Source organism: Poeciliopsis prolifica, unplaced genomic scaffold (assembly GCF_027474105.1).
Source record: "Poeciliopsis prolifica strain line A6 unplaced genomic scaffold, Auburn_PproV2 SCAFFOLD021, whole genome shotgun sequence".
NCBI classification, from domain to species: Eukaryota; Metazoa; Chordata; class Actinopteri; order Cyprinodontiformes; family Poeciliidae; genus Poeciliopsis; species Poeciliopsis prolifica.
This window is the reverse complement of record NW_026562396.1, coordinates 58,577-78,824: the sequence shown is the minus strand read 5'-3', so window position 1 is coordinate 78,824 and position 20,248 is coordinate 58,577. Positions and strand designations below refer to the sequence as shown.

General features: G+C 37.4%; 1 protein-coding gene across 1 annotated transcript; it reads left to right on the top strand.

The window, feature by feature from the left end:
- The first annotated feature begins 803 nt into the window (after nucleotides 1-803).
- Nucleotides 804-19,600, top strand: ext2 (exostosin glycosyltransferase 2). Its single transcript, XM_055045183.1, has 15 exons — nucleotides 804-934; nucleotides 1,314-1,656; nucleotides 1,742-1,965; nucleotides 2,312-2,401; nucleotides 2,737-2,853; nucleotides 3,072-3,267; nucleotides 4,065-4,204; nucleotides 4,305-4,398; nucleotides 8,881-9,012; nucleotides 13,369-13,558; nucleotides 15,199-15,365; nucleotides 16,001-16,144; nucleotides 17,366-17,494; nucleotides 18,064-18,146; nucleotides 18,342-19,600. Exons 2-15 carry the CDS (start codon nucleotides 1,342-1,344, stop codon nucleotides 18,478-18,480), a joined length of 2,160 nt encoding a protein of 719 aa, XP_054901158.1. The 5' UTR covers nucleotides 804-934; nucleotides 1,314-1,341; the 3' UTR covers nucleotides 18,481-19,600.
- Nucleotides 19,601-20,248: the final 648 nt, after the last annotated feature.

Sequence of the window (20,248 nt, the reverse complement as noted above, 5' to 3'; positions counted from 1 at the left end):
ATATATATATATATATATATATATATATATCAGATTTAAAAGTTTGTTAGGTTTTTATATGGTCATAACTTCCATTATGAAATAAATTTTAATTTTATCAATTCTGCATTTGCTCAGATTATGTTTGCCAGATTTATCATCAGTGTTCTTATGGATGAGTTAAAGTATAAATTTATGTGACAGTTTTGGAGTAGTTTGATTGAGACAGAGCGATATTCTTCAGTTGCAAATGTACATTGCAGGCCTTTGTCATTAGATGCAAAATGATCATATTTTTTAATTTCAATTATGTCTAAGGTAAGTCTCCAGCATTGAAATATTGCAAAGACCCCACAAAAAATGTTTTATGTAAGGAAAATAAATCAATAAAACTAGCACTTCTTACTCATTTTTGGTTCTATTCCTTGTTTCATAGTCTTGTAATGCAGTATTTCTAAATTCTGTCTGCTGAGTCACTGGAAAGTAGCAGCTTTTCAGAACTAATGTAGCTATTGTAATCCTTAATCTTTGTAATATTTAAATAAGAAATATGAATGTGCTGTTATGTGACTAAAAAATACTTTAATCCATAAAGTAGTACAACTAATTAAAGCAGTTTAATTAGTTTAATATTTTGCATTCAACCTTTGATAATACTGGGTATTATGCACAGTTATATTATTTAATGTGTGCACATATTTTCATCACTTCAGGTTTCGATATCAGTTGAGTGTACATTTGTCTGCTTTCCAACCAGAGGGAAGCGCTCTCTGTGCCTTTTGAATGGAGAGGAATCTATCAGAGGCATAGAGGAAGAACTTTCCCCAAATTCCGGAAAGGCTAGAGTTAGCTTGCAGCTAGGTTAGCATTAACACTTTCTTTTTTGTTATTGCACCTTGTGCTCCCACTGCGGCGATGGATGATGACTGAATAGACTCTTCTGTTCACCGTCTCGGTATGTGAATAGTTTTTATATCCAAGGATAAGACAATTATTACTGTCCCTTCATTTCCCCCCCATGTTTTCTGTTGACCTAAACAGCTGATTTAGCCAACCGCTAGCTGCTGCTAGCCAAAATAGCGTTCTAAAATGTCAGCGGCAAAATACATCGTTGGTTCTACGTCACTTTATTTAGTTCTTAATTATGTAATTACTCTAAACAACTGCTAATTTGTTGGCATCTTGCTGAACGTGTCTTTTGTTGTTTGCATATGGAGCAAACGTTATGCAATTAGTCCAGTATTAGCATCGGCTCGTTACCTCTTCTATTGGAACAGATTGATTGTTATGCTGTCAAAACATTGAGTTTCTAAGCAAGAAGTTGATTATTACAGCTGCTGGTCTGACGGAGGGGCATCAATCATGTATGCCTCGGGGAAGTACAGCTCTCGGGGCCCTGCTCTAATCCCGCGAATGAAAACCAAACATCGGATCTACTACATCGCCCTCTTCTCCGTTGTGTTGCTCGGACTGATCGCCACCGGGATGTTCCAGTTTTGGCCTCACTCCATTGAGTCCTCGGCCGAATGGACACTTGAAAAGGGGAGCGTGCACGACGCTCCTCTCATCCGACTACCTGCATCCAGCCCCATACCTGAGAGGGGGGACCTAAGCTGTCGGATGCATACCTGTTTTGACGTATATAGATGCGGCTACAATCCAAAGAACAAAATCAAGGTAACTGAAATCGTCAGATCTTTTAGATTCGGCATTTATTTTGCGTTCGGTTTTGATTCCAAACTGATTTAAATGTTGTTTGCAGGTCTACATCTATGCTCTTCAGAGGTTTGTGGATGAATTCGGAGTTCCCATCAGCAGCACCGGACTGTCACGAGAATACAACGACCTGCTCAGTGCAATCTCAGACAGTGACTTTTACACAGATGATGTTTCCAGAGCCTGTCTGTTCATTCCATCTATCGATGTGCTCAATCAGAACTCCCTTCGTATCAGAGAGACTGCCCAGGCCCTGGCAATGCTACCCAGGTAAACAATTACAGCACTCTCAGCTGTTTATTAGTATTGGCCCTTTGTGGGACCAATATTTTTCTCTATATGTGGAGACAGAAAATATCTATATGTTTTTTAAAGATTGCCATAAATGTTTTTACCATGTGTTTGTTGCTTTTTGTCCAAGTCTTGTCATCAAAAATGGGCAGCAACATCAATAACTTCAACTCTCATTGAATTGATAATTACTCAAGAACTTAAAGCCACACTTAACAGTATTTGTTCTGTGTTTCTAAAGCTTTTTTTTTTTTTTTTTTTTTTACATTAATATAGGTTATGCATTTTTATTCTCCCTGAATGAATCCTATTTCTGTTTTGGTAGATGGGACAAAGGGATGAATCATTTGCTTTTCAACATGTTACCTGGAGGTCCCCCTGACTACAACACAGCTCTGGATGTCCCTCGAGACAGGTAGCTAAAATACATTTTGAAATGCCTATAAGGATATTCTTGACTTCTGTCCTCAGCAGAACCATATTATTCACTTTCCCCTTCTAATACACTTTACCTCGGAATAGACAGTTTTCATCAGCTGTTACAAAATCAGCTATATGTCAGACAAAGTCATTAAGCTCGAGTTTAATTTTAAATAGTTCTTTTCCTTCAGAAAAGTTGTCCTGTTGCAAATGTTTTGATATAAAAAATAAGAAGGTGAGCTAGTTTTCTATTTCTGTTTTTCTCTGTTTCTGCCGGAGAACCTTTTTTTTTTTTGGAAACTGATTTATTGTCCTAATTAATTGTTTCAGAGCCCTTTTGGCAGGAGGTGGTTTCTCCACATGGACCTATAGACAAGGTTATGATGTCAGCATCCCGGTTTACAGTCCTCTTTCTGCAGATGTTGTGCTGCCTGAACGTCAGCCTGGGTGAGCAGATTTCAAATACCAACTTCTCTGGTGTTAAATCATAACTAAATAACCCCTCTTCAAGCAAGGTTTTGTGCTTAGCTTCCATGTCATCTCATTGTGGTTTGGTTTTACATTTCTTTCAGACCGATTGGATTTAAATAATTATTTATGATAACCAGCTGACTAAACATCAGCCGAACATTAACATCTTCTGCATTTCTGGTCTCTTTATCCAGGCCAAGGCGCTACTTCATTCTGTCCTCTCAAACAGCAATTCACAGAGAGTATCGTGCTGAACTGGAGCGTTTGAAGGAAGAAAATGGAGAAGCCCTGCTCCTGCTTGACAAGTGTAGCAACCTTTCTCAGGGAGTTGCCTCTGCACGGAAGCGGTGTTACAAAGGGCAAGTGTATGACTACCCACAGATCCTGCAGGTGGGAGACACAATCCTTTTCCTCTCTGAGTTTTTAACAAATGATTCTTTTGAAAGACTGTGTTGCAATGTATCTTATTATTAAGATATTTTGGGTTAAACTTTAACTTCACATTGACTGGAATTTTTATATTGGTATTAATTGTGCTAAATCATATTTTCTGGCATGATTGTAACAAAAATACACATGTTGTTAGTTCTGGGTTCTAGCATGTCAGTAATGATATGTCCTTTCTCCAAGTTGTGAAAAACTGAGGAGTCTGTAACCCAAAAAGTCTACACATCTAAATACAATAAAATTTTAAAAAGAGGGTATTGTTTTACTTTTCCCATGACTATTTATCAAACAGTATCTTATAAATTGCTAATTTATTTTACACTATGCTTTACTGTAGAAACACCTCAAAGCTGCACTCACAGTACTATAGAATCATGTAAAATTATCATATAGCTGAAGTGAGCTTCCTAGTTTTACCGGTCAGATACTAGAGCTACATGCATAACATTCTCAAACAACCAGTTTATTTCTCTTTAGTGAAATTAATTAATCTAATCCACTTTGCTCTTTAAAACTTATTGGACTTTGGAAAGCACATGGTTGAAAGATATATTCCAGTTTATTAGAAATGATGCATTTACTTCCATACCGTTTTGGTCAAAGTAGACCAGATCAAAAATGTGGTAACAGTCTGTGACCACTACCATTGAAATGTGAAAACTTGTCTGTAGAACCAGCTCTGACTCTTTGTCAAGACAGAAACAGAAACGCCTTGTCTCACATTTGGTTCGTCTCCACAGGAGTCATCTTTCTGTGTGGTTTTGCGAGGGGCACGCTTGGGTCAAGCTGCCCTCAGTGATGTGCTGCAGGCTGGATGTGTCCCTGTCATCCTGGCCGACTCCTACATTCTTCCGTTCTCTGAAGTGCTCGACTGGAAAAGGTCTGAATGAATCTTAATGTGTTTAGGGGTTTGAAGGATGAACAAGTGTAGTGTTCATATACTTTTAATTTCACCTATTAATTTTGTCCTCCCTGCGCAGAGCCTCTGTGGTTATTCCAGAAGAAAAATTGTCAGAGATGTACACCATCCTAAAGAGCATTCCTCATAGACAAGTCGAGGAAATGCAAAGACAGGTAAAATCCACTTTATAGAGTAATTAAAACAACTCGCATTTAGTTTTTTTTTAAAGTATTATAAATTTAATTGACTAATTAGAAATGGGTGTTGTCACTGAAAGTTGTGCAATTAATAGAGGTGCCTGTGCTTTAACAATTCAAGCTTCCTCACCAGTTCTACTTCTGGAAGCCAAAACAAATTTTATGAGACAGGATTTTGGATTCAGTCTTCTCTTTTTATAAGTTTGAATATCCTCTCTTACTCACTCTGGATTTAAAAAGCTCATCGAAGATTTAACTGTTTATTTTAGCCTGAGTAAAATTCAGGGACTGAGACTCTCTCTTTTCATTTGACATCTGCCCAAAGCCACAATAAACAGTGCTGAATGCGGCAGTGAGAGCAGTGCACTGCTTCAGCTGCTCCTCATTCTCTTGTATCAACTCTTGTCCATTTACCAATTATACTGGCCAAACAGACATTTTAGGCCAGAAATTCAGAGATGGGCTTGGATTACACCATAATAGCTCAAACACATGGCTTGCTCTTAAGGTGGAAGAAGTTGCTGGGGGTAAATTGCTGTGGATAGCTCACAGCTATGTCAACCACTAAATCAAGCAGTAATGCACCAGTGTGTCTTCACATTGTAGAAAAAACACTATTTAAGCAAATTTAGCTTTTAAATTTTTCCTAAACTGATCAAAGTGAAGGGATTTGTCAATCAAAATATTTAAAAATAGTAAACAAATTCTACACGAGTTATTTTTAATACACTTGTACTACGCGTTTTTGTATTTGAAAAGATTGGCTCACTACGCTAATGTCCAATAGATTTTTAAAAAATGGAACATTCTTCAAATTTTTCTTTTGTACGTTATGAGAAATGCATAAAACAATGCAAATAAACAATTCAGTTTAATTTTTAAATAAGATAAATGTATATATTTTGCTAAAATCCAAAAACTTAGCATTCCCTTAGTGTGTGCCTGATCATTTGTAGCAAAAGATGCATCTGCAGATAAACAAAATGGTTCGAACGTCAATATGTAAATCAGTAAAAATCAGTAAATTGACTGATTAAAAATCAGTCAATTTACTGATTAAAAATCAGTAAATATAGTGTAGGTGTAATCTGTTGACTATTTTTGGATTATATGTTATATGTTTTGTACAATGCTGGCTTAATTACCTCAAAATGTATTTTTTAGGCTGTATTCTGCCTAAAAAGATTGTTCAACTAATTATTTAATTAGTTGAACAATTAATTCAACAATCGATTCATCATGATTAATTGTTTCAGATGTTTAAAAACTTTTAAGATGGTAAAAATATTATGAAAATCAAACATTTAAGCTCTGAGAAGCTAGGTAAAAAGATTTTAAATAAATTTTCTTGAGTTTTGCCAGCAGAGGGCTAAAGAGACCATGTTTTTGTGGCGTTTGAATATACAGATTAAAAATGAATAAAATAAAATCTTAACAGGACATGTAATTTAAAATATTTTTCTTGTTAATTTTCTCTTTCTAAAATTTTGTTTAATTTATATTTTTTTTTTTTTTGAAAGGCCATAATTTTTTACGTGATGATGTAACTCATTTAGATGATTTATTTGGAAGACAAAATATATGTCTATTCTGAAAAAATTTAGTAAAACCATAAGCCCAGATTATTATTTTGGTCATAGACACAAAAGAGTAAAGTTATCCCAGATAATTTACTAGATTATATCAGCTAATCTCTTTCCGGTGATAAATAAAAGCATAGCCAGAGTGAAGATAGACAGGAATCACAGGCTGAGCTGAAGATACTTTGTATTTGCTTTTTCAATCTTCATTGCACATTTGTTTTTTTTCAATCTTTAGTTGTATCCTATCAAGGCTTTCTTTCCCCTTTGATCATTGGCATCACCGACTTCCTTTAAAATGCATCAAACATAACAAATCCAAATAGTTGCACTTTAGTCACTTAACATAACTGCAGACTTTAATTTGGATCTTTGAAAACTATACCCACTATTTGACTGTCTTTTCTTATGAACACAAATTTAGATATCATCAAAACTTGTTTTCTCAAATTGCAGATAAAATCTGAAGCAAGCCAAGCATTTCTCTTCCCTTGCTTCTTCCTCTCCCTGTCGGAAAGTCAATAATTACAGAAACTAATGTGACATAATAATTCTTACTTTAATTGTAATCCTGTGAGACCTCAGAGTGTTGTTAATTTTACCCATCAACATTGTTTCTTATTTGATAAATTACAAATACCAGATAGATGTGTTTGTGCAAATTTATCTTTTTTTTGTTTTTTTTTTGTGAATGCAATTGATCATTTGTAAGAAAGTTTAAAATTATGTACATTGCAGTACTCTGGTAGTTTTTTTTTTTTTTTAAACTTTAGACAGTGTAGATAGAATCTACATTTAATCTGCGTGTCAATGTATAATGCAGTATTATTACAACTAGAGAACACAGCTGAAGGTAAATTGCTGATATATCTTCTGAAAAAATCTAATTTCCAGAAGAAGCTCAAAGATTTGTTTGAACTGGAAGTTTTGATCAGACGGTTTGCCAGATACCACTTGCAAGCATGATGTGGAAATAGCCGTCAGGCGTTTTGACAATGACATTCTGCAGTTTCTATGTATGTTGCTGTATATTTTCTATTTTGTTGAACAGCTGCTATATTTAAAGATCATAGGCATAAAAAATGAGCGCAGTTAAAGCTCCTTAACCCCTTTAACTGTCTGGAAGACACCGGCGTCCTTTTAGACACGCTGACTTACATGCAAGTATTTGGGGGCAACAGTTAAGGGTTTTTAACTTGAATAATCCGATACCTGTTGACATTTTTTTTCCAATTCATCAACCTTTTGTATATTATTTGCCAAAAGTTTAAAAAAATTTTTGGTGCATCTAGTTGAATATGCAGATTATAAAAGTTGGATTTCCTTTTATTTTGTTCTTGGTGCATTTCTATACATTTTATTTTGGGTGGAAAAAACGCATTCCATTCAATTATGGGTTAAAAACAGTCATAGGATGATGTCTGTCCTTCTTTGCTCAAACAAATTCCCGCTGACACGGGGAAAGAGGGCGGAGCATTGCGATGGGGCCCCGGAGCCAGTACGGTTTTCTTTCTACCTCCTCTCGGTCAGAAAAGGAACTTTCATCATGGGTTGATTTATAGGCCCCTGAGATTAAAAAGTCTTTATAGATACACTTCAACCCCAGCTGTAAAACTCAACTCTGTTTTTGTGCTTTTGTACAGCTCGTCCTTGCATAGAATTTTGTGATTTAGGTCCTGTCCAAATGTTTACAAAGGGACGACTCATTAGCTAAAGACACGTGCATGGATTGCATTAGGAGGAAGAAATATTATTATTCTCTAGCTGTCTGCCGTCTATGTGATGATGAAATATTTATTTTCTAACCTAATCCCATTGTTCAATTGTGGTTCAAAGCTTTATAAACTCCACTTGTGTTTTTTTTTTTTTTCCCTCACCTCGAATCTGACCTCTGGAGTTTCTATAAAGCTTAAATAAACTCTCATTAGCTCACCGATCCAGCTCTCAGCTATCATTTCAGAGGCGGTCAGCTCGGCTGCAACAAAATGTGTATTGAATTGGGAGTGAGGAATCCAGCACCCTTTGTGATAACATTAAGATACAGGTTGAGCGTTCACTCATCAGAAAGACCGTTATCCAAACAGTGATCCGCTGAAAGAAAACAGAGACAGACGAGAGAGAGATTTCATAGGGCTTCAAAAGAGCTGTTGAAGGACGAGAGGTTGAAGAGGGGTGTCAAATATTCTGCAGACATGTGGTGCAGGAGGAATCTCCAAATTTTACAGTAATGACATCATACTGGTGCTATCTTCTGCAGGAACTGAACCAAATAGTGAGATGACAGAATGAAAACATTATATTTAACAAATAAAAGAAGCACGGCCACATGCGTATTAAATTTTGTGATACTTCGGCATGTTTTGCTTTATATTAACATTGATATTTTTATGTATGTTATGACCCTCTGTTTTTTGGGTTTTTTGTTTTTTTTTAAAATAAAGTTCTGCCTCAAGGTATAACAGAAAAGATAGTTGTATATTCATAAAAACTTATTTTGGAAAATGTGATTGTAGCTGCCAGGAATGTTTTGGGTGTTTCTTTCTTTTTTGAGGATGTTTTGATGAAATTGCGCAAAACCGTTTTGGAATTTGTTTGTTTCTAAATCACCAGCTGGAGTATGAGTAACATCTAGTTACTTGTGATTCAACTGCTAATGGGCTCACATAATTCCTCAGGCATGTGTTTTATTTTTTCTTCCATTTGCATCTATAGAATTGTCTGCACCAACAATTAGCTGGTGAATTCTTTTCATATTTCAAAAACCTCCTGCAGAGTATTTTGTGCAAATCAAGGCTAATGCTAGCACATATGTTTATTATTCTTTCTCATTTCTCTGTATGTTGATATATTTCATATTTCTCTTCCTTATGTTTTTTAGGCCCGTTGGTTCTGGGAGGCCTACTTCAGTTCCATGAAAGCCATCGGCTTGACTACGCTCCAGATCATCAATGACCGCATTTACCCATATGCTGCACGTACTTATGAGCAGTGGAACAATCCACCTGTTGTGGTATGTATGGATGTGTGTGTGTGTTTGCAGCTTAGTTGTTTTCTAACCTTGAACTTTACTTTTGTCGTCTTCTGTGATCCAGATACGGTCTTGCGTTCAGTTCTGCTCAACCTTTTATTTTTATTCTTAGAAATGTTTTTATGGCAGACATCTGAATGACACATCATCAAGGTTGAAGCCTTTGTCAGTCGGTGCCACGTGAACTTTCCCGTCTCTCCTGTGTACTATAAGTCACAGCCTGCAGTGAAGTGACAGTAGATGCTGTGTCTCTTTGTGAAGCATCACACATGCAGTGTGCCCCAGGGTTTGGTGTACAACCAGAGAGCTCTGAGGCAGCCAGTTTGTGTCAGCAGTTCTGCAATAGGCGGATGCCTCGTCTGTGGTGAATAATAAGTTCCTGTACGTCTTAGTCACTATGTTTATAGAGAGTATTCTGGAAGAATGGTTTTGGTGTGTGCGTTCAACTTTGCTTTGGTTGTGGCAGCAGACATGTTGGCTGGTGGACCATCTCTCAGGAGTTGTTAATCAGCCTGGTTTAATCTGGAGACTCCTCCAAGCTGTCTGTGGGATAGAGGAGTGTGCAAGTCAGCATGTTTGTGGATACATAAAGTAATGTCCTTGAATTAGTTAAATGTTTGCAATTGCTATAAAAGAAGTGACATAGATTCAGTCAGTGCTTTAATTTTTTGAGGACATTTTTTAGGTTACTCTAAAAACAGACAATCAGGTAACTTGCATTCAGCAGCTACAATTGACTATTTCTATTTACATGTTCTGTCAGAGCACGTTGACCTCTAGTCCAATCTGTCTGAGTCGTCCTGTGGCCACAAAGTTTTTCCAGAGACAGAGGTTAATTACACCGATGTACAAACCTTTGGCCATTCCTCCCCAAGATGGGAGATGAAGTGTTTTCTTGATGGATTCGGTGAATGGACGGTGAGAAGAACTTGCACACAGCACTATATAAATCAGGCAGACGTTTTTTTTTCCGCCTCTCCTCCTCAAGTCTTTCTGTTGGTAATTAAAAGCACATTTCCCAGGACTTCTGGTGCTTTTGCAGTGTGGAATTTTGAAAATATGAAACAAGCTGCCATTTGTTTGCGACTTTCTCAGATCAGGGGAAAGTTATGCAAAATTTAAAAATGACCTTAATCAAAGATTTGCCTTTTTATTTGCCAGGGCCAGTGATTTAATCTCTATCTTGAAGGTGTTCACATTTTAAAGACTGGTTACTGTTAAATGCGTTATGTGTAAGAAGTAGAAATGCAAAAAAAAAAAGGCCAGTCAGAGATCTGCATTTTTTCTTTGATTTGCCATAAGTAGTGATCAGCAAATCAATTACTTCAAAGCTAAGAGCGTTCCCTGTTTTCAGTCTAAAGATGATTCAACCATTTCAAATAAATGGCAGGGTCACATTCGTTCATGCATGAACATGTATAATATTGTAATTTATTCCTTTCATGTGTGACTCAAAAGCAGTAACTCAATCCAAGAACACGCAGTTGTTTATTCTCTTGTGTGTTACTGTCCTTAAAAAAATAATTGCAACAGGTTTAAATCAAGCAATTTTTATTGTCCATGAAAAAAAAGCTTGATCAGTCCATCTCTTCTAAAAAAAATCTGCATTTTATATTTTCACACAGTATTACTAAATATTTCATTAACTTTAGGCTTTCTGAAAATCCACTTTGTAAAAAAAAAACAAAAAACATAAGCTCTTTAGGTTTAATATTTTCAGGCAAACATAATTTTCAGATTTAGTCACACTCCATTCAATCTTGTTTTAAATTTCTTTACTTTTGAAGGTTTCTAGGATGAGAGAAGAACCACTTCAGCAGTTTTAGCAAATCCAAATTGTCTTCTGAAGCGCTTTTAAAGTGTTAAAAAAAAACATACCGCTGTGACTCCTTGGCGACTTATGGAGCTGTGGCTTTCTTTTCATCTAATTTATTTTGTTTGACAAATGACTTAAGTGCTCTCAGCCTGTCCTACTCTACTTTTATGCATCTGTATATGTGTGCTTTAATTATTCCTCTCGTCTTTTTGTATGACAATGTGACAACGACCACAGGAAAGTTTCCACTTGCCAATAAAGTGAAATTTTATTAGTGGTAGAGTGACTTATGTTGTGTAAAAGTGAGCGACTGCGTCTGTGTTGACAGACTTGTGTTGATATTGTGAAAGGAGCCACATAATCACTCTATGGCCAAGTGGGACCAGAGATGAAAAGGGGCTCATTTGAACTTCAAGACACCCACAGTGTTTTTTGGGGGATTTTTAATTTTTTTTATTTTATTTATTTATTTGTTTTTATAGTTTTGCTAAAAGATTGTCACAAAATGGTGAAAATGTTCTTCAGTCTTGTTTGCAGGGTCTACAAGTAGATCCTGATTTTTCTCATGTTTTCTTGCATTGCTCTGATTGGTTCCCGGAAAAAGAAAGTCTTATTTTTGTACATCCATTTCAGAAAATAACCTCAGCATGTAAATTTATTCTCAGCAGCTACAGTTTGACGTATAGTCCAACTTAAATGGCTTTTTGAAACCTTTTTAAAGTTTTGTATTGGCATCACAAAACTCCTGTTGCGTCCATTTTTACTGTGTTATTTGATCTAACCTGGAGTCAGTGTGACTTTCAGGATTTACAAGCCAAATTTAAGGGGCAGCAATAAAGAAAAGAAAAAACGAGCTTCATACTGATGGCTGCAAGTCACAGCCTGATAAACTCTACTCTTTTACTGTGTTTTTTCTTACTTCCAGCCATTCCTCATCTCTCTCTCTCTCGCTCTCATGTTTTTTCTGCTTCCCACATGACTTTGTTAAAATGACAATATAAGCAGAAGGTACACATACTTAATTAAGCGACTTTACTTGTTTTCAAGCTCCCTCCTGATTTTGCTTTGTACACAGATGTTTGCTCTGCCCTTTAAAATAAGCATTTTCTCTTCTGTTTTTCTGGCGTAAACTGGCGGCAAATATTAGTGGGTAAAAAAAAAAAAAAAAAAAAACAAATAACAGTGAAAAACCATAAAGTAAAGAGAAGAGAAATTTCTTACAAGCTAAAACCAGTTTCTGTTCAGTAGATGTGGATCACGGAGAGAAATAAAATACTCTTCAAGTACCATTAAAGTTCTCACATTCATCACATTAGCAGCTTCACTTTATACATTAGGCCTGTGGAAAAACATGATTTACAGTAAAAAATCTATTGATGTGCAGCGCAGCGTGCAAGGGGGGGAAAAAAACCCTAACTGTGCTTAAATCCACATGGTGGCTTCCAGTTTCATGTTAGCAGGACTCACAGCTTGCATTGAGATTCTTACTTGTATAAAACTGCTCTAATTAGCTGGCTAAATGCTGACGAGAGGAAACTTCATCATTTGAGTCAATTACTTTTAGCATTTGTTTTAAAACCACTATTTTGACAATGGAGTGCGTTAGCATGTCTACCACCATGAAGACTCCTGTGGTGTTGGTTGTGACTGAATAGTTGGTGAGGGACCTTTGAATGTCAAGATCAGAGGTGGTGGCATTTGAGGTTTTTTTTTTTTTCTGTTTAAGGTGAATAATTAGCTTATTTCTGAAAAATACAAGGTTTTGATCTGGGTGTTTTTGCACGTTAGCAAAATGACAATGCCACGGTTATTTTCATCTAAACCAGCTTACATTTTTCTACCCATAAACGTACAGCTTATTCCCACATATTTAACCATTCAGTTTCTTCTGTAAGTTTAATACTTGGATGTCGGTAGTTCTCCAGATAAATGATTTTAAAAATCCAATGTTTATTGACCTTTATTTTATATATAAAAAGCCCTGCATTTTATATAATGCAGGGCTTGATTGAAAATCTTTTTAAAAACTTGTAGTTCTTATCCTTTTGTTGACCATCTGACTCTTATGACATAATGACTCTCAGTCAAGCCAACACCTATAAGAGATTTCCTGCTGGTGAATATTTATTAGAGTCACCTAACCACATTTCCCAGCTATAAATGGGAGAAGACTGTTGAAAATGGCTTTAAACCATTGCAGAGTGGAGTGGGCACAATGTTTTTGGTGACAGATAAAAAAAACAAAAAAAAAAAACAAGTCCCATAACAAGTGACTCCTTTTCTATCTGGAAAACACTTTTATTACATTTATGTGAAACCTAAATTACAGAGTCACGTCTTTCTGATTAAAATATGTATGCCGTCATGCCCCTAGAGTTCACAGTCAAGTTAATTACAAGTATAATCTGATTAGAGCAAAACAGAAACATTAGAGAAGAAAAAAAGTGTCTCTTAATGGCAGTAAAAACAGTGTGTGACCAGAAAAGTAGCTCATGTCTTCCTTTGTTTCCTTTCTTGTGCAGAAGTGGTCCAGTGTAAACAGCCCACTTTTCCTTCCACTTATCCCACCAAGAGCTCCGGGGTTCACAGCAGTCGTGCTGACCTACGATCGCATCGAGAGTCTTTTCCGGGTCATCACGGAGATTTCCAAGGTGCCGAGTTTGGCTAAATTGTTGATCGTTTGGAATAATCAGAACAAGAGTCCTCCTGAAGGTGAGTGGATTGGATTGCTTATAAAAACACTTGGGCTGGCGGGTATTAAAGGGTTAGTTCAGATTTGTTGGAATATAGTTATGTGAAGTTATTTTGTGACGATAGCTTTTTGACTTGTGGGACAGAGATCTCGTCTCAAAGTGAGTTTGTTAGAGGTTAAATAAAAGCAACTTAAACACCTGCTGGATGTAAAACATAGAAAAGATCTAGAAAAAAAAAGCTGCTCCTTTAAAACGTCATATCCTGCGTAACTTTTAGTCTGTTCCATTAATGTTTTTATTATTGTGAACTTTACAAGTTGCTGTTTATCTCACTGCATGTTCTGATATTTTGCCAATAATTAAGATTAAAGTTCAGCTGAGTGCCCCAAAAAGCAGAATATTACCTCTTATTACATTCAGACAGACTTAATAAACCACAAATGAAATCTGTCCTGCTGTACAAAAAGTGCGTCAGTACAAAGACAACTTTGAAGTGTTCCCTTGTGGCTGAGTTGCCTTTTTTTATTGGAGGCATTACCGGCGCCTGGCTGGAACTTTGTGTCCTTTTTGAATTAAAACGAGGCCGTTGACAGGTCACACCCATGGGGCACAAACTTCTTCATTGTTTACAACAAGCCCCGATCTGATGTGTTTACAAGTTCCCGTTTTGTCCCCCTCAACTCCCACCTGTTTTTTTTCTTTTTTAATATCATATTTTCACACATATTTAAACTAGATTCTTCTTGTCAACTTGTCTTTACTTGTCTCTACTTGTTTCTGTGTCCTTTACATCAGCACAGCTGCTGAGATTAACTTGCATGGCTGCAGTAATTGCAGAAGACACACATGAAATTCAAAACCAAATCCTCAGAACATGCAGTTCTGGTTTGTTGGGTTTTAAAATGCGGGTTTTCGGTTGAAATGTTTAAAAATCATATGATAGCCCACAATTCCCTCAGTCTTTCTGTCTTATTCTAGCCTTGGAAACGAAAGAAGAACTCGCAGCAACTAGGGGAGAAATGAAAGGAGAAACCCCAAGCATTTAAGATTTTAGCTCTCCTGACAATAGTTTTTGACAGCAGACCTCAGACGTGGTTAGACAGACCTGTGGCTTCTCTTATGAGCTGCCAGGCTCCAGTCACTCCATTAATGAGGGGACACATTCTGCGTGATCCGTCTGCGTGGCGGTCCGTGCCGTGGACACTGCCCAAGATCTTTGAAATCGTGCCCAAAAAACGCATGGAAAAAAAACCCCGCTGGTGTTCTGCCCCTGCGAGGGATTGTAGTGTGGTTAGATTTGTACATGCTTGAGGTTTGCGCAACAATGTGAGTCAGTGAAACAAGTTGAACTTTTTGAGATCACTTCTTTCCACTGCCAGTAATCTGTCTGTGATAAATAGCACCATATTTATACACCCTGCTCCAGAAACTGATATTTACAGATTTATAGTTTGTAAATGCATACAAGCACCTGTTAGCTGTTTTTTATTCCTTTTTTTTTACAGTGTAATATTTTCTCAAATGTCTTATTTTGTTTAGTGACAAGGAAACTAAATATAACTATTGCATCCAAGGTGCTTTTATACTAGTGTGTGTATTTAAACTAGCATTTTTTAAGCACATGTTAACGCTTCCATTTCTTATATTCATTTATTTTAGAGTCTCTTTGGCCAAAGGTCGGCGTCCCTCTAAAAGTGGTGAGAACCAAAGAAAACAAACTGAGCAACCGCTTCTTCCCGTACGACGAGATTGAAACAGAAGCAGTGCTGGCGATTGATGATGACATCATTATGCTAACATCTGATGAATTGCAGTTTGGCTACGAGGTTAGTAATGTACCGCTTTTCTTTTTAATCCTTCATACATTCTCATCATCCGATGGCAGACTTTGCAGGAATTCTCTTCAAGCTGATCCCAGAGTTTAAAGTCTCTCCAAAATATTACAGTCTCGTTCTCCTCTATTTGGAGATTTGACGGGCTGCTAAATGTGTTTGATGTCGAGAGAAAGATGACAGGTCTGCAGCTGATGCTTTCCATATCCACATACCTGCCCAGCTCCAGTGCCTGCTGCATGTTCACCTGAATGCATTTAGATCCTATTTGATAAAATTGTGCTCAGTTTAAGGGTAATTACATAAAATTGCGGGCAAAATTGGTGACAACTCTCCCTGCTCTTGGTAACAGGATCAGATTTTCTGCTGCTGTTGGGATATTTAGTCAGTCATAAAGAGTTTTTCTTTTTTAGCATATGTTCTTCTAAGCTTTCCATCTCTCACTGCAGTTGTGATTTTTGGCTCAGAGATGAAAAAGCCGACATTGACATATGGAAGATTGAGGCTAAACTGTTCATCCTGAGCTTTTAAACTCTTTTAGAGTCTGGATCATTCATGTGTTAACTGAAGTGCTTCACTTGAGCCGAACCTGTCAGACAATCTGTCTCCGATCCTGCTGTTTCCACCAGGTGTGGAGGGAGTTCCCCGACAGGCTGGTGGGCTACCCGGGCCGGCTGCACCTCTGGGACCACGAAATGGGAAAGTGGAAGTACGAGTCGGAGTGGACCAATGAGGTTTCCATGGTTCTGACCGGCGCTGCCTTTTACCACAAGGTAGCTGGTTGAAACGATCAGCTGCTTAGGCTTTAAGTGAAAACACGTAGGCTTCACTCAGGTGCTTTCCGCAAGTGTCACATGCCTTTACGTTTTGAATTATCTCTGCGATGTGAAAAACAGACAGAGTTGTTAGGTTGTCCAGATAATATGGATTTCTTTATAAAGTGCAGAGTGTTGCAAGATTTGGAAACATTTTACATAATCTTAAAGGAAGGTTTAAAAAAAGAAGAAGAATTTGCTGTTAAATTTTTTCATACTTCAGGATATTTGATAGTTGCTGTGTTTTGGCTGCTGCAGCTCTGTGTGATGTTAGTTCTCTTCCACACAGACAGTCATATCAGGTTAGCCAAGAGGTGAGACTTATCCATCACAGAATCTTGACATTTAACATGAGGCTCTAAAATTTACCGCAGAACAATATCTAAAGCAACTCTTCTGACTCTGGAGAGCAATAATTCTGTAAATTTTGTAAGCAGAAGAAGGCGAGAAACGGAGGAAGGCATATTACGTTTTTTAGAATGAAGCAACTTGAAGATTATCCGTTACTTTAGCAAACTCCTTCACATGAAAATATCTCCTGGAAAAATACATAAACTTATGCAAGAATTGTTTGCTTAAAGTGGAGAGTCATTGTTCTCAGCAGACACACACACACACACACACACACACACACACACACACACACACACCCCAACGAAAGTGAGGAGATGTTATAAGATGATTGGAGCCTCTGTCAGTCACCAAACTCATAATGAAGCAGCCAAACACAACACAAACCACTGACGTAGATTCAGTAATGTGTGAGGTATGATATTTATTGACAGTTTATGTTAGGACACTTTTAGTAGGAGGAGTTTCTTTATAATGTGAACCACTTTGGAGAAATACATTTTACAAAAGTACGTTGTTTATTTACTTTCCATTTGAAAGCTGGTTTTGCTTTTATTATTCTTTTTAAAAACCAGTAAAAAATATATATATATATTTTTTTCAGAAATTTACATTTTCATTATAAATTGTTGAAATTTTATTCCTCCGCCAATGGATTACACACTTCAGATATAAAAAAAAAAATAACTGTCTATTTATTTAAACTGAAAGGGCATCAATCCTAGGAATGTATTTTTTAATGCACTTTCTGTTTTTAACTCTCTCACAAACTTTCTTCAGTAACCAAAGTTGAGATTTTGTGTGTGTGTGTGTGTGTGTGTGTTTCAGTACTTCAATTATTTGTACACATACAAAATGCCCGGAGACATTAAGAACTGGGTGGACGCTCATATGAACTGTGAAGATATTGCGATGAACTTCCTTGTGGCAAACATCACAGGCAAAGCCCCAATAAAGGTGAGTTCTTCGCCGACGCTGTTCTGGCTGCTTTGGGTCCACAGACGGAGGTTTCAGCCTGAAATTGCAGAGAGGCATTTCTGGGTCTGATCAGCTCTCACCCTTCAACATCACTGCCCCCCCCCCCCCACTTTTTCCTCCTTACTCAGACTCCCCCCAGGTGCAGGGGCCCTGAGCTTAAGCCCGACCTTAACCTCCCTTATCTGCGTGTCACTCACTGGCACTCCCCCTTTGAGCATGTTTAGTTAAGCTCACCAGGGCTTACGCATACCCTTCTGTCAAATCCTTGGATCCACACTTCCCTCCACCTGCGCACGTGGTCCTTCCTCCCGCCGCATCTCCTAACAGGTTTCCCCTGAAGACACTTTGTCATTCCAATCGCGCCATCATTCCTCCCTGCATCGCTCACTTTCCTCTGCAAACTCATACATTCACAAGTTCAGCGTGTTCTGTTTGGTCTGAGCCAGTCCAATAAAATAAGAACCAGCTTCTGTCAGTGCATCAGACGACTAACAAATCACCAAAGTGTGCAAATATCACAGCTTTGACTTTGCTGTGTTTCTGTGTAGGTGACCCCAAGGAAAAAGTTCAAGTGTCCTGAATGTACTGCTATTGACGGCCTGTCTCTGGATCAGACACACATGGTGGAGAGGTACGGTCATTTTAGAAATGTGTGGTAGTGGCTTGGATTTGAATCATTTCTGTCTTCCATGAACAGGCCATGGATAGAAACCTCACTGGTGGTTGTTATCGTTTGATTGAACACTTCTTTTAAACGTGATTGGAAAACTACTTCCTCCATATTTGTAATCATTGCTTGAAAGAAAATGTACGTCTTCCTCTGTAGGTCTGAGTGCATCAACAAGTTTGCGTCGGTTTTTGGAACGATGCCTCTGAAGGTGGTGGAGCACCGTGCAGATCCAGTGCTCTATAAAGACGACTTTCCAGAGAAACTCAAGAGCTTTCCGAACATCGGCAGCCTGTGACCCAGCTGCAGAAAACGAATGGACATCTCAGAGTCTCAGCACTGCGAGAGAGTCACCGTCAGCTACGTCTTTCAAGTCAAGATGCCAGTTCGAACCACAAAATCTACTTTGCCCATCTCATTTTGAGTGACTTTCGGTTACTTGTGGGAACTTTAATTTACAGCACAGAACAATCCTGAATGCTAAACACATTGTCAGCTGAAAATATTAGATGAGACACAATGTTATTTTAGCAACACTGACGTTACATGAAGTGCCGCTGAGGGTTCGGTGATCAGAGTCGGGTTAACTTGGTCTCATTGTTACTGTTTTGGAGCCGAACACTTGAGCCTCCATCTTATCTGGATTCAGTTCGCGTGTTGTAACTCCGTATATTTCACAGCGGTACTGTATGATATAACTTATAATGTTTTTAGAAACATTTTCTCATATTTTTCCTATTTGATTTTCCAAAAATCAGACACACACTTTTTCAGCTGTAAAGCAGGAAAGGAAAAAAATATATATAAGTGATAAATGAAGCAGACATATCTATGTAGGCTTTATTCACAGTGTGATGGATTGTGATGACACACAGATGTTGAACAGTAAAGGTTTCATAATGTGTTCTGTATTACACAATCATGTCAGACCATTAGACAAAGCTGGTGTCATAAATCTAATATTTAGAGTGATCACTGCTGGTTTTGGGGGAAAATATCTGAGCTACTGATTTTTTTTTTTTTTTTGTAAATGTACTTTTATACTGTCAGAGCAAACATTTCATTCTATGTATATATCTGTCTTAATATAGGTATCTATAAGATTTTGTGTGAATTATGCACCAAATCCTTTCAATTATGTTTGATCACTTCATCTGCAGATCAGTAATCATCTGCCATACATTCAACCATTAATAGTAATAATTATTGGACAGTTCTGAGATTATTTCCATGAAGTAATTTTTTTCCATTGTTCTTATGCTGATGTTTTATTGTTAGTCATTTCATGTCAGTATGTAAACCGTAACGCTGAGAATGTTGCAGTTTTTAAAATGTCCCATCGTGTTTTTGTTTTCCCTTTGTTTTCACTATGCCATTGAATTTCATGTGACTTTATAATACACTACAAGTAAAACCAAGTTGTGACTGGTGTGTTTTAATGCTGGTTTTCCACTTTTTTGAGTCTGTTAAAGGATAAAGAAGGTTGTTTTTTGTTTTTTTCCATGACTACAGTTAGTCGTCGTGAAAATCCAGAGCGTGACTCTTTGTGACTGGTGCACCATTCCTTCCAATCCGTCACCAACGTGTAATGTACGCTTACTAATCCACCCTGTTCAATGTCAGCAGTTCAGAATGGTGCTGTTCATATTTTTATCAGCTTCAATTAGCGTGAGTCTCCGAGCAGGTTGGGAGATCTCATTTCAGCGCTCGTGTCTCTTGAAATGCAGAAGGATTTCAGGATGTGACCAAGTGGACGACAACGGTTTTGGCAAACTGGAGCACATTCATGGGTTCTTAGTGGAGGTAGACAAGTTATTCCTAAGCTTCATTATTATTGAAAGCCTTTTCTGAAAGCTAAAAGTGACACATGATCTCCGAATATTAATAGAAGAAATGCTGGGTTTTTATTCTGCTTTGTACGACATTAGTAGAGTAATTTGTGAGTATTTGGGTCACTGAGCGACTCTATGGAACAACCACAAAGCTGCAGTTGTGCAACTACTTTTGTGTTTTTTGAAAAAACTAGGCAGTATTTTGAAAAGTGTTATTTTTACTATCTAAAATAA

Excerpts from the sequence above, each read along its gene's own strand:
- ext2 (XM_055045183.1), top strand. The coding sequence starts at position 1,342 with ATGTATGCCTCGGGGAAGTACAGCTCTCGGGGCCCTGCTCTAATCCCG. Across the intron at positions 4,205-4,304 it reads GAAGTGCTCGACTGGAAAAG|AGCCTCTGTGGTTATTCCAG; the intron begins GTCTGAATGAAT and ends CTCCCTGCGCAG. Across the intron at positions 4,399-8,880 it reads TCGAGGAAATGCAAAGACAG|GCCCGTTGGTTCTGGGAGGC; the intron begins GTAAAATCCACT and ends TATGTTTTTTAG.